The following is a 14,148-nucleotide window of genomic DNA, read 5'->3' on the forward strand; positions in this document are numbered from 1 at the left end:
CAGTATACATAGCTACTGTACCATAACTTCATCAATTATGAAGTGTGTTATAAGTTGTTACCGGTATGCATAATTATACACATTTATAACAAGTGTTATGAAGCCTTGTAAGTTTGCATGGGCTCAGCGAGTTTAGAAACCCATTGGCACTGTTCTGAACGAACCCTGGAAGAAGAAAGTTCTCGTTGGGAGATTCAGTTCACTGTTGTTACATCAATCATCAATCATCGATCATCAATCCATCAATCCATCAATCCATCAATCAATCAATCAATCAATGTGTGCCATTCTGTTGCATAGGTTGGTTTATCATGGCTGGAAATCGTAATTATCTGAATTTCTTTAACCACTTTCCGGGCAGGCATCCCTACTTTTGGCATGTCATATATGTTGAAACTTTTAACAACCCCAAACGAAAAGTAAAAATGCTCAAAGATTTTCCATAGAATGATAATTGCACATTGAACCAGGCCTCAAAATCACTCTTATATCATGAACGGACACAAACCAATACATCAATGAATCACAAAACTCAACACTGCATTACAAAAATCATAATTTGATATTACTAGTTGAATTAGGAAGAAGTGGATCTGGATTCAAATAGTAAAAAACTATGTGCTGAAAGACTGATTTCAGGAGACAATTTTGTCAAATCAATTCCTAATCAACTATTGAAGATAGCTGGCCAATATAATGTTGGGAGTTCCATTATGGCAACGGTAACTACACAACCCAAACCTCTACCAAAGTATTGTGCTTTATGTGGTTAAAGGAGTAGTTCACCCAAGTAATGACTTTATTTCAGTAGTATTCAGACAGTCAAACAGTCTTTTATTTTTTTTATTTACGGACATCCTTGCACGACGACATGGATGGGGCGGGGAGATTTTCCTAGCAGGTTTGTTATTGGTCCAAACATTTTCTGCCAATGACTAACCAGTCATTGGCCGGAAAATGTTCAGGAATCAGGAAAATGTTCAGGAATCAGGAAGTGGACAGTCAAATTCATGCATTTTTCATGCATCCCCTAGAGGTGTCTGAATACTTAAAGGTTTCATGACATTCATTTTCAATTTCATTTTAAAAATGTATTTTAGGTTTTATGACCTGCAATACCATTGTTGGCAAATCCCATTGTCATATATGGGATTTGCTGGCTCTTACATCACACTCCACAGGAAAATCTGAGCACTTGTTTGAGCCAGAAAACGCTACTGAAATATCATTAAAGAATGAAGAAAATTTACCTAAACACTTCCGGGCTAAACCGGCTCACACGAGAGCGAAGAACGCACCTGGACCACTCTATCGCCTGGTAAACGATAGAAAGTCATTTATTCTGTGAACTATTCCAGTTTATAGTGTCTGTAATATGCTTTGTGATGGTGTTTCATATATGGTGCAAACCAGCCTAATCCACACATAATTCATTGCATATTTATTTATTTTTATGTCGGCATTTTGTTGCCGTCACGTATTTATTGTTCACATTTCCAGTCCTTTCCCTTGGAATACGCTAAGTTACAGTACCCTACATGGTCTCTGTCAGGTGGATGTCCAAAACTGTTACTTTTCAGGATTCAAATTCAAGAATAGCAAGAGTAGCAGATCCACAAGCTCGAAACGTTTCAAGCTTGTATATCTGCTACGTTTGATACTTTTGTGTGATGCTGTATATGATCAAGTAGGGCGTTCATTTACGAAAAAAAGGTTTGCTTCCCCGACAGCAACGATATACACTAGACTTTGTTTTTCACACATTTCCAAATAATCGTTGATATCGGGCAGAAACCTACATTTTCCATATTCTTTTTTCTTTCCGTAAATGAATGCCCTCGAAATTCGAGCTTGTAGATCTGCTACCTTTGAATTTGAATCCTGAAAAGTAACAGTTTTGGACTCATGAGGTTTCCACCCGACAGACGATAAAGGATGTCGTGCTGTAAGAAAACGGGTGAATTGGGGGCCTTAATAATGTGTAGCTTCTTTTGAATGTTCATCCTTTGGAACTTCCAATGGTACGACTGACAGTCGACGTCTAAGCCTTTTTCGTTTCTTCATTGATGAATGAATGTGAAAGAATGAAGATATTATTTATTTTTTATTATGCCACCCATGTGCATGTATGTGGTCATCCAACTCAGGTTAAAGTGTGAGAGTGTGTGTGTGTGCGTGCTTGCGTGTGAAGCTAAAAAAAAAGAAGAAAGTGCAGTGAGATGCAGTATGTATGTATTGTAGGCCCTAGGCAGTGAACAAAATGATCTAGAATCTGTTGTATAAAATTGTCAATGGAAGTGAGATGGCTACTTAAAGGGAAACTTTACGTTCTGCTCCTAGGCATCATCATGGTTTCTTTTCAGGCAGGGCGTTGCTGGGGTTAATGTCTGACCCCATTTACACTGTTCTGTAGACCAGTGGTTCCCAAGCGTTTTTAGACAACAGTCCCTTGCAGATTTTTATTTTAACATGATTTCCATTTGTCCAGCTTTAAGGGGTTTGTAAAAACACAAACATTGTTTTGCTATCGTTTCCTAGGACTCGTTTTGAGTGTTTGTGTAAACACAAACATTGTGTAAGCACAAACAATGACAAGAGTGAGGACGTATGATAAGAGCGCCCCTCACTTCACACGGGTGTGATTTTTCTTTTAGGAACTGGAAAATGGGAATATTTACTTGCAGCTGCAACCCATAAAAAAATGTTTTGGAACCCCTGGTCTATCCGTCCCAGTTTCCACTGTTCTACAGGGATATGGGCTTGTGGGAAATGCAGGGGAATTAACCACTTAAACCCCAGCATCTGTATTGTGGGGAAAGCTGAAAATAGCTTGTCGGTCGGCTATTTTCACCTAAAGCTTTCCGCCCACAACAGAAAATACACTAGTATAGAGCCCTGAGGGACGCCAGTCGACCATAGGGTATAAGTGGTAGACCCACCCCCTGAGCCAGAGGCGTGTGAAAAGATGTAAATACTTGATTGAATCGATGCCATTTCATTCTAGGTGTTCAAGACTTCTAATATCTTTCGTTGTGAATGTGAAAATGACTTTGGAAATCCAAAACGTAACTTATGAAGTTAAAAAAGAGATATTTTTCATGTTTTTTTGTCGTGCAGCAAATATGTTTGTTTTGAATGTTTACCTTCAGTGTTTCTTTTTTTTTCTTTCTCCAGAAATGAAGAGAAATTCTTGGAATGGATAAATAAAAACAATCAATGTAAATCAACAATGTTTCGGTAACTGCAATGACAATCTTTTTTCCTGCTTGTAGCTACAGTAAGAGTGCCTTTTTGAGGACTTTGAGTTTGATATGCTTAACGTCATATACCGGTAGGTTCAAATCCACATACCGGTATTCACTTTCAATCTCATCTAAATCAATGGTTCTCAAACTTTCAAGTACCCCCATAAGAGCGTCTAAGAGCATAATAGAAGTGGGCCCATTTGGTTCCATTAGAATGACAATCTTTTTTCCACAAACATTTTTAACTCAACATTTAGTTTCTCTTATTTTTTTAGATGTGGTCGGCAGCCAAATAAATATAATTTTGGGGTCCTTAACATGAAAAGGTTTGAGAAACACTGGTATAGCAACATACGTTTTTCAGAAAACTGGTAGGATTTAGAAGACATTTAAAGAGTTAACGTTAAGAGAACCACTGATTTAAATCACATGAGGTTAAGTAAGGAGTTGTCCCAAATATCTGCTGTTCCTCTATGGCACAGGAGATATGCCAACGTTCATAAACAGAATGCAGTTGGTTCAAATCAACGTTTTTTTTAAACATTTTAAAGGAGGACTTTTTGAAACAGACAATCATGGCAGCAAGACTAACTGTTTAGGAGGAGAAAAACAGTTTTGTTTTTAATCTAAAATGAGTTAATAGCACAGGCACTCTTCACATACTAGAGCATGTCTGAAATAAATGTCAGAGCTGAAATCGTAAATATGAAAAAAAAACATGTAGCCAGGTGTAATGTTAGACCACAGAAGTGAACCTTTCAAGCCTGTTTTCCCAACTTTTCTGTAAGCCATATATCTCCAAAACTGGTATGTCAAAACGAACAACCAATATGTCAATTTGAAGCTTAGATTCCCTGCTTTCATGACATGAAGAAATGCGGGGGGGGGGAAATCCAATGTATACAGTATACAGTAAATCCGAGAAAACGGGGGTCACCCGCTTTTCCGGCAGAGGAGGCTGCGGCCGGGTTCCTTTGAGGACAGCGCTTGCCCCGGCCCTTCCCGTTCAGAACGCCAACGTCCCATTAAGCATCATGACAGGACAACTCGGGGAGGCTTAAACACAACTTTATTGAAGATTGTGTATAAATACACATGCACATTGTCAAATGTAAACCCAAGTGAATTCAAGTGCAGCCAAACCTGGAAAACCCACTGTATGTCCCCCCCCCCCCACCCCTCCCCCATCCATGTCGTCATGCAAGGATGTCCGGAAAAAAAAAAGAAAGAAAAGACCCCACCTCCAGAAAAACCCCCCAAAACAAACAGAATGCATCCTTTAAAAAAAGAAAAAGAAAATAAACACACCACTTTCTCCTGGAAAAACCTCGACAGGCGTCAGTCAGCATTGCAAGACTTCCCAACCATAGTGTGTCGTTGTGTTTGTCGCCCCGCCCCCAGGGTCTTCAGCCTTTGCGTCGAGGTCTTTAAATACGATTTATATATAGTTGTTTGTTTTTTTTCAGAATTATTAAACGCTTACATATAAATAAATAAACTTTTATCAAATTGTGCACTCACAGAGTGAACTTTGTTATGTACAGTATATCGTATATAATAAGCCTATAATAAGTGGAGCGCCGCGTCTCGCTGGCGGAGAAGCGACGTTCCATTCCACGGGCCCTCGCACCCGCCCACTCGTACCCACCCGAGAAGCGTTCTGCAGCTGCTGTGCTGCAAGTCCCCCCCCTACCCCCCGCGTGGGAAAACATACTGACGCCTTGAGTAGATTTTCAGTTCCAGGCAAGAGGGATGGACTAATGACGGCAAACAGTTGCCTTCCAACCTCCCAAAAACCACTCAATCCCTATATATGGTTGACCGGAGTCCCTCAGGGCTCTATACTAGGGTCTTTTTCAGGTTTCTGAAATTGCAGGGATAGCTTTCGCGGGGCCATGTATTTCCTATTACAGCTTAACATTAAAGGCAACAGACCCTGTCGGACCCTCCCCCCCACCCCCCGAGACATTCAACCGAAGCAAAGAAAGGTGAGCAAATAAAAGGCAAAAAAAACAAAAACAAATGCCTTGATTTCAAGCTAAAGTGGCTACAATGTCAAGCAGGTTTCCCCCCCCCCCCCACCCAAAAAAAATAAATAATAATAATGTACTTTAGTTTGTGTGTGTGTGTATGTGTGCGCGCGCGCTCTTAAGTGACAGTTCTGTGCAAATGAATTAAAAAAAGGCAACCGTGCGGCAGATTAAGAGTTTAAGGCAGAGGTGATCCAACACGAACGAAAACCACCCATGTTTCCTAATCTATAACAACAGCGCCCTCTACTGGGAACATGGCAAAGGAAAAGGATGGCGGGGTTGTTTAGGGGAGGCTCTCTTCAACTATGAAGGGTTAACCCAGAACGTACCATCAATTACCTGAAACCTTCTACAAGTTATTTTATAGATTAGATAGTTTCTATAATAAACAGAACCAGGTACATAATTTCAAAACAAAGCAAAAAAATAGCCAGCCAACATGGTTGAGCTTGTAGATCTGCTATTTTAGAGTATGAATGATTCGACATTAGAGACAGAAATGGAAGAAAAAAAGATTTTTAAATGGACAGGAGGGAGCGAACGAGGTGGAGAGAGCAGGGGAGAGTGCATGGAGGGGGGGGGGGGGGGGGGGGGGGAGAGCGTAGCGACAAAGAGGGCGACAGTGTGGTGAATGCAAAGAAGAGAGAGAGAGAAGGGCCACGGTAAAGCTATGAAGCTAAAGACCAATTTAAACTAGCATGTTGAAAATAGCAGATATACACGCTAACAACGGGCCACACATGTGACGTTTGTGAGCTTTTCTATCTGCAATTTACTGCATGCAACACCAGCGTGCAACTAAGTATAAATGAGGCTTAAAGCTGCTATAAGCAATAATGTCCAAATTGTAATGACCTTTTTTAGACAGCCAGCAATGGGTAGAACGCTCCCAAAAAAATGTAGTCTCTGTGACACATCTAGGGGCCGCAATCTGCATTCAAAGATGTTCCTAGAAGCTTTGTCATTGGTCAAAAAAAACGCGGTCGCAATGACTAACCAATCAGGAAACAGACAGGCAAATCAACCAGATTGCGGCCCCTAGATGTGTCACAGAGACTACGTTTTTTTGGGGGAGCGTTATACCCATTGCTGGCGGTCTGAATACCAAAAAAGAAAAGGAAAAAAAGGTCATAACATTTTTGACATATTATTGCTTATAGCAGCTTTAAGATGGTGGGTATAAGGACCAACCAGTTATCAGCTTTTTGCACACTACATGCCACCGGTATGAAACACGCTTTTTCTGCATGCATTTGGATGCTTCCAATTCCAATTCGTCCACTTTGAAGATGTATGCATACATACGAAGCCCTACACACTTTTAGTTTTGTTGAAGTTAGCCGGTTAACTTATCGATCAGACCAGAGAATAAAAAGCCTCGTCTCACGAGTCATAAAAGCGTCACCTCTCCCAGTGTCGGACGACAAAAACTGACAAAAGGTTTTTTAGCTGAAAATGCATAATTATTTAGTCAGCCCAAACACTGTCGCTGTTAGAAAGAACAAGCGAGACTTGATCTAATTCACCATATTGATGACATGTCTAAAAGCAGCAATAGCAGCATTACAATAGCTACATTAATTTAGCTATTTTGACATTTTTCTTTCAATTCCCCCACAACTAGTCAAAACATTTAGACTCCACAGCCTTCCTTAGCCTGGTTTATACTTAAGGTCCGTCCACACGCAGGGAGAATTAATTTGGTACGAATAATTTACATTAATTTAAACCAGTCTTTGTGTGATTAGTATATCCACACTGAACGCCAATATTGCACCAGCGATAAAGCGTCAATTTTGGATTAATATATTTTTCACCGCAAATATAAAGCTTTTTTGTTCTTTCGTTTTTCACGTTATAAACTGAGAAAAATAGCCTCAGAGGGAAGATTTTTTTCTTTTTTTGTAAAACAACTTGTGGAACAACTGGCACTAATATGAAACAAAAATAAAATAACACAAGGGGAGCGTGGCGGGTTTTGGTGATTGTGCAACAGGAACAATTTTCTTTCAGCGCAAAAAAGGAAAAAAAAACTCCAACATCATTCAGTGTTTTTAAAATATCTACAAGGCCTAAAATATTAATAATGGCAATAAACAACGGTAAAATTATATGCAGATTTTTTTAGTTTTTTTTTTAGTTTAAAAATATTGTGTACATTAAAAAAAACTGAAAAGGAGGGGGAAAAAAATAGTGAAATCAAAATCTAAAGCGGAAGTCAACTTTAGAAACGGCACGCAGTGATGCAGACTAAGTAGTCCGCTTAAACCCCGTTAAGGTAGAGCGCAGTCGCTCAGGGCTCTATACAGTTGGGAGGCCATCGATATTGTCCTTTTCTTTTTGCTGAGGTTTGCGTGATCTGCGCAAAAGGACAGTTAACCCATTTTGGGCGGGAACCCCTTTTGGTGTTTTAAACATTATGTTATAATTTAGCTATTGAAAAATAGCAGATCTACAAGCTCATAGCGCGCCACCGAGTGGCGCGCTACGAGCTTGTAGGTCTGCTATTTTTGAAAAATCGTGAAAATATTTATTTCAGAAAACTGGAGGATTTAGAAGGATTTAAAAAAAAATTGAGGTCAGGCCTAAATGGGTCAAATGATAAGGGACAATATCGGTGGCACCCAACTGTACTAGTCTGTTTTCCGTTATCGTGGGGAAAGATCTTCCTGCGAATGCCTTCCTCCACAAATAAGGATGCTGGGGGTTCAAGTGGTTAAGCTCGGTTAAAAGGAGTAGTTCAACCAAAAGATTATTTATCATTTATCAGTTACACACCCAATGAAGCCTTGAATTCATGGAGTTCTCATTGTTTTCTTCTTCATATTCCTAAAACAATAATTTGAAGACATTAGTATTTCTCCCCCCGGTCATCAAATTATTGGCTCAGGAATGAGCCAATGAGCCAATCTCCATGAATTGAAGGCTTCATCGGGTGTGAAATTGATAGAAAATAAGTCATTTTATTATGGGGGAACTACTCCTTTAAGCCTCGATATGAAACACTCTCGCACAGAATGTCCGCACACGCACACACACACGCACGCACGCACACACACACAGTGATCAACCAACAGAGTAGATTGCTTGTCATTTTAGTACCCCCTGGCAAGGCATGTCCCTTGGCCCCCCCCCCTAACAGTCACCTTGAGGCCCCTCACTCACTGTGGGGCCCCTAACCTGGGGGGTTGGGCGGGTTGGGGGGTTGCCTCGCCTTGTGTTCCATATGGCTTTTTTTTTTGGATGGAAAGATCCAAGTCTCTCTTTCTCTCTCTCCATTTTAGGCCATTTGAGGCTCTTTTCGACTACCAAAAGGGTTCCATCGTAACCTGAAACCTTTCAGAACCCATGATAAGTTCTGTGAGGATTTGGTTTGGTTTCCATTATGATCAGAACCACCCCTGAAGGTACGCCATAAAAAGGCAAGCTTCTATTTCCGCCTATTTTAGAAAACATGTTTTAAATGATAAATTCTGAGAGTTCTGGGGGTTCCCAGAGAACTCTAAAGTACCAACAACCTCGTGAACACGGACCCCAAACATTCAAGGTTCTGATAATCTCGATCTGAAACCTCGGCCGCAGCGTTAAAACGGAAACAAATCACAGAACCAGTGAAATACGTTCATGGAGGTTAACCACACTTCTCTTTAGTTCCCGTAGTCGAAAAGAGCCGATTTATGTTTCGCTTCGTTTTGTTCTGAAAACCGTACGTTCGTCCGTCGCTCCTCAGTTGCTTTTCATAGCAACGTCTCTGGGTTCTTCCTCACCTTCCTCCTCCTCCTCCTCCCCTTCGTTGGCGTTCCTCCTCCTGTTCTCATTCAGGTCCTCCTCCTTGTCACTCTGGGCGCTGGCGGAGGAGGCGGCGGTCGGCGCTGCCGCACCGCAAGAGGAGGCGACGGTCGCCTCTGCCGCACCGGCCGCCGCCGAAGAGGAGGAGGAGGAAGAGGAGGCTCCGCCCTTCTTCTTCTTCTCCTCCCGTCTCTCCTCTCCTCCCTCCCGCTCCTCCCCCTCCGCCTCTTCTTCCTCCTCGTCCACCTCTTCATCCTCCTCTTCCTCTCGGTCCAGATCGAAGTATCCCGTTCCCTTCACCGTGTCCTGGCGCTGGTAGAACAGCACGTAGCCTGCTTTGGACTGCACGCACGCCCCCCCCCCACACACACACGCACACACACACACAGTATATAAGTCACAGTTATGAATCGTTGATGTCAGGCTTTTTATGTTAAGTGTATGTTAACGCCCTACTTGATCATACTACACTGCCCTACAAAGCCAAAGTGCAGTAACGAATAATTGAACTGACAAAAGGGTTTAATATTGTTTCAGTTGGTCAGCCAAATCGGGTATCGGCTTACAGTATGCGATACGTAGTAAGTTATTTTACACTAATCTGTTCCTGAGGTAATCGTTTATCCCCCAAAATCACGAAGGCTTATTTGACCATTGGGATACACACATAAGTCTCAGTCAATGTGTCCCAAAACTTAGTTACTGCATTTTGGCTTTGTCACACAAAAGTATCAAAAGTAGATGATCTACAATGCACCACGTTTTGAGCTGCTACTTTTGTCATTATTGAATTTGAATCCTGAAAAGTAACAACATATGAGGTTTCCACCCGACAGACGAAATGCAACTAATATCACAATTTTTTTTTCTTGTATCTCAATCTCTTTTCCCCCATGGATCAATGCCCTTCAACGTAATCGTGAAACAGTGTTGCACAGAAGTAGCGGGTGAAAACCAGATCAACAAGCGCACAACGTGCTGGCATGTCACTATTTTTTGTATTCATTAGTACATTATCATTGATACGCCCTTGTGAAGGAAGTTAGGAAGAGGCCCAATTTCTTTACAATATGGCTGCTATGCATAGACCCAAAGATGGTGGATGAGACAGGCCACAGATATGCAGATAGTGTGTTGCTGGGACAGAGAAAGGTAGATAATAAAGTAGACTTTCTCCTGATGTGACTAAAAAAATAAAAATAAAAATTGTGTCAAAATGTTCAGAACATTGTGTGGCTTGTGAATGTGTCCAACATTTAGTTCAGTGACCATGAGGCTAAAGAATGGTTCAGAAGCTGTGTTCACGTTCACTCTTCCATTGGAATGAATAGAACCTGTTTCCGGTCTCCCAAAAAGGCGGCCAGCCGGCCACCTATTACAGGCAGCAAACCAGAGATAGCATGTCTTTATTATTATTTTTTGTCTTGGATAGAGCCTATACCCGAGACTTGAATTATAAATGTGAGTGGTATTGTGTGTTAACAGCTCCAGCGCCCCCCTGTCAGGCTTCTTAAGGAACAACAACACTCACCACGATCTGATCGTCGCTGGCCGGCGACACACTGCTGTCATCAAAGTTGTACCACTTGCCATCCTCCTTGTTCTTGGCGTACGCCGTGTCTGAGGGGCACATGGTAATATCATCAGTGTTATGGACAGATACGTTACTAACAGGGGGGGGGTTCCATGTGTACACTCTCAGAGTTACACACCTGTAAGGGTCCATTTGGAACGCCCTCAACGAACCCTGAGAGTCCCTGGACCCCACTTTGAGAACCACTGTCCCTAGATTTGTTTTAAATTACACACTGGTATCATATCTGTACTCTGTATAGGCCGATACACAAGTTATCGGAATGGGGGGAAAAAATGGTATATGGTAACTGTACATCTCTAGTGTCCTGTAACCAAACGTAGATCTACAAGCTCACAACGTGTCACACTTCGGCGCTATTTTTAGCTTTAGTTTTAGGGTTAAAAAGGGCGTGTCTTACAGTGGCCTCCTCCCATTCCTCCGTAGTGGTTGGACACAGCAATGAGGTCGTAGTGACAGGGCCCAGAGTTGGGGTTGATCAGGAACTCAGACATGTCCAGATCTCTGTAGAGAGAGAGGGGCACGCACGCACGCACGCGCACGCACACGCACACACACACACACACACACACACACACACACACACACACACACACACACAGAATAGAGTTTCATATGAGCATTTTTTTTTCTCTACTTGACTGTTTCCTGATTTGTTTGCTTCCATGTTCTTTGAAATATGTTAGTTTAATACAGTTTCATGAAATCGGCCGAACAGACCAAACCGTGTCACATGACATCTGCGTCGGGTGCCCGTGGTTATTGTTTATGGAAGCAGTAGAGAGAATAGCAGCTCGTTTCCAACCATTAATCCATCCGTCCGTCCGTGTGTGTGTGTGTGTGTGTGTTTGTGTGTTTGTGTGTGTGTGTGTGTGTGTACCTGAGGGGGAAGTCTACCAGGGAGTCCAGCTTGTCTCTCATGTAGCGACTGTAGGAGAAGCGTTTCAGATGGACCACCAGCACCGGGGGCAGAGACCACAGGTCCAGTTTCTTGGAGGCCTGCTGGTGCTGCTTACAGTTTGGACAGTACCTGGGACACACACACACACACACACGGATGGGTATCGACTGGGTAACACAGTCTGTTCCATCTGCAGTGGGAGCATGGGTCACTGAGATTTACCCAGAATAAAGATGTCTTAGTTCCTTTCTTGATCTGAATTATTACTTTACTACAGGTTTTTATTGATGAGCCGAGTGAATTCCCCACTCTGGGATTACTAGGCTCGGGCGATGCTAATTACGCTTTATGTTGGGTGTGATTTCATGGTTGCAGTAACGGAGAAAGCCATATTGGACATTGTGGTGTGAGTGAGTGAGTCTCACCATGGGTCCTCCACGCCCAGCTTCTCCTTGGTGGTGAACAGTTCGATGCAGTCCTTGAGCCTAAAGAAGGCCTTCTTCTGGGGCTTGTAGTCCATGCTCTCGTGTTTCTCAAAGTCCTGAGTAGTTGGCGGTGACAGGGAGAGAAGAAACCGTGTTTGAGGGGAGCAATTCATTGGCATAACAACGTTAAGGGATGAAAGCCAAAAATTAAAAATAATAATCCTAACGCTAAATATAGCGCTAAAATATAAGCCTGGTCATTTTTGAAAGGGGTAAAGGAAAATATACACAATTTAGGAAATTGATCTACCATTGGACCCGATCAATTACTTGATGGTGTGATGCCTGATGACATAATGTAATCACATTCCCAGATATTTAAAAGCCATTTGGCACCCGTTGAATCTCCTCTCAAAAAGCTTCTTTCATGCCACAGGTTGTTGGCAACATGGAAGAGACAATGTATGACGTAAATCTAAGCTACATTCTTGGTCACAATGCTGTACAAGTGTTATACAGTTGGAGGCCATCGATATTGTCCTTTTCTTTTTGCTGAGGTTTGCGTGATCTGCGCAAAAGGACAGTTAACCCATTTTGGGCGGGAACCCCTTTTGGTGTTTTAAACATTATGTTATAATTTAGCTATTGAAAAATAGCAGATCTACAAGCTCATAGCGCGCCACCGAGTGGCCCGCTACGAGCTTGTAGGTCTGCTATTTTTGAAAAATCGTGAAAATAGGATTTTTTTAAATTTTGAGGTCAGGCCTAAATGGGTCAAATAATAAGGGACAATATCGGTGGCACCCAACTGTAAGTGGGTTTTTTTTTTTTACACAAAGATTTCCACGGATCCTCGGGGCAGCCACTGAAGGTGGTCAACTTTTCACAGAGACACATTCGCTATAATACAACAATTTGTACTAAAGAAGTTTCTAGGTTTGTGACGTTACCTCCACGATACTCTCGTCAAAGTATTTCTTCTTGAACTCGGGCTCCCAGTCCAGGGAGAGGTAGGAGCGGTCTGTGAATACAACACAATCTGTCAATACACAAAGAGGAGTCATGTCATTCATTGTCCATTTATCTGCTTGCTTGATTGATTTGCACAACAGGAATCATATAGTGTACTATTTCTTTCCTAGAAAACATGGCGGAATGTTGTTGTACCAGTGAAGCAAGAAACCCTAGGAGGGTTTATAAGAGAACCTCACCGTTTACATTAAATACAATTTTTTTGCGTGTTTACATGCACAGTAATCATTTGATTAGACCTGGATTAAAAAGAACAACACCGCCATCATTACGCTATTGTATTTTCACATACGGTATCGTACATGAACAAACACATGGCGATCTTTTAAAATGTCTGCTTTGTTCATGTTTTTCTCCAATAGACCAGTTATTTGTACATACTGTACACATTGAGGCTGTGTCTGGGCACACAGGTTACTTTATACAGAATTTTGTTGGCGTCCAAAGCCGTTCCATTTTTATTGTTATTTTAAAAACATTTAAAAATGGTGAAAATAGCTTAGATGTTCTTCCTATGATGAACTACGGCAGGAGTAGTTCACCCAAGAAATGACTATCAATTGTGACGTCTCCTAAGTTGTGATCTTGTATATCTGCCATTTTCAAATAGCCAGGATTAAAGTGCTCATGTGACCTGGTCGCTTCTTTTGGGCTTGTTTTCATAGACCTCGTCGTTTAAGTTATTTCTCCCGCAAAATATGGCAACAGTGGTCTGGCCGCGCTGTTCTCACCGCTGAGTCGGAGGTGTGCCTCGTCGAATCGGATCTGCCGGGTGTCCTCCTGGATGAGGGTGAAGTCCGTCTTGCCCATGTTGTTGAACTGGAATGTGAAGAGGCGCGTCTTGCCGTGGTTGGTGCTGCTGGCCGGCTGGTCTTGGCGGTGGGAGGGGGTGGAGGGGGTGCCCCCCGACGTGGTGGTGGTGGTGGTGCTGGGGGTGGGGGTGGAGTTCTGGGGGTCCCCGCCCACCACTACCACGCCGTTCTCCAGCTCGTTGTCCCCGCCCACCGAGTCCTCCGATTGGCTGTTGTCGTTCTCCGAGGGCAGCTCCTGGTCCTGGCTCGACTCATCGTCCTGCTCGTCTGTCTCCATCTCGCCTGGAAGACAAGAGACCTTAGATACCGCTGTCTTT

General features: G+C 42.5%; 1 protein-coding gene across 4 annotated transcripts in view; it reads right to left on the reverse strand.

Annotated features, from left to right (window-relative positions):
* Positions 1 to 4,297: 4,297 nt before the first annotated feature.
* The window catches only part of usp15 (ubiquitin specific peptidase 15), a 57,346-nt gene continuing 47,495 nt past the window's right edge, over positions 4,298 to 14,148 (reverse strand). For 2 of the 4 annotated variants that reach the window (XM_079494807.1, XM_079494809.1), the window contains 7 exons: positions 13,751 to 14,113; positions 12,938 to 13,008; positions 11,988 to 12,103; positions 11,542 to 11,691; positions 11,062 to 11,165; positions 10,599 to 10,687; positions 4,298 to 9,409 (listed from right to left, as the gene is read on the reverse strand). In XM_079494807.1, coding sequence (XP_079350933.1) covers positions 9,005 to 9,409; positions 10,599 to 10,687; positions 11,062 to 11,165; positions 11,542 to 11,691; positions 11,988 to 12,103; positions 12,938 to 13,008; positions 13,751 to 14,113 — 1,298 coding nt within the window. In that variant the 3' untranslated portion in view covers positions 4,298 to 9,004. Of the gene's footprint in view, positions 9,410 to 10,598; positions 10,688 to 11,061; positions 11,166 to 11,541; positions 11,692 to 11,987; positions 12,104 to 12,937; positions 13,027 to 13,750; positions 14,114 to 14,148 lie in introns of all 4 variants that reach the window. The other 2 variants (XM_079494806.1, XM_079494808.1) reach the window with 1 other exon arrangement.

The sequence above is a fragment of the Electrona antarctica genome (assembly GCF_951216825.1).
Source record: "Electrona antarctica genome assembly, chromosome: 23".
Classification (NCBI taxonomy): domain Eukaryota; kingdom Metazoa; phylum Chordata; class Actinopteri; order Myctophiformes; family Myctophidae; genus Electrona; species Electrona antarctica.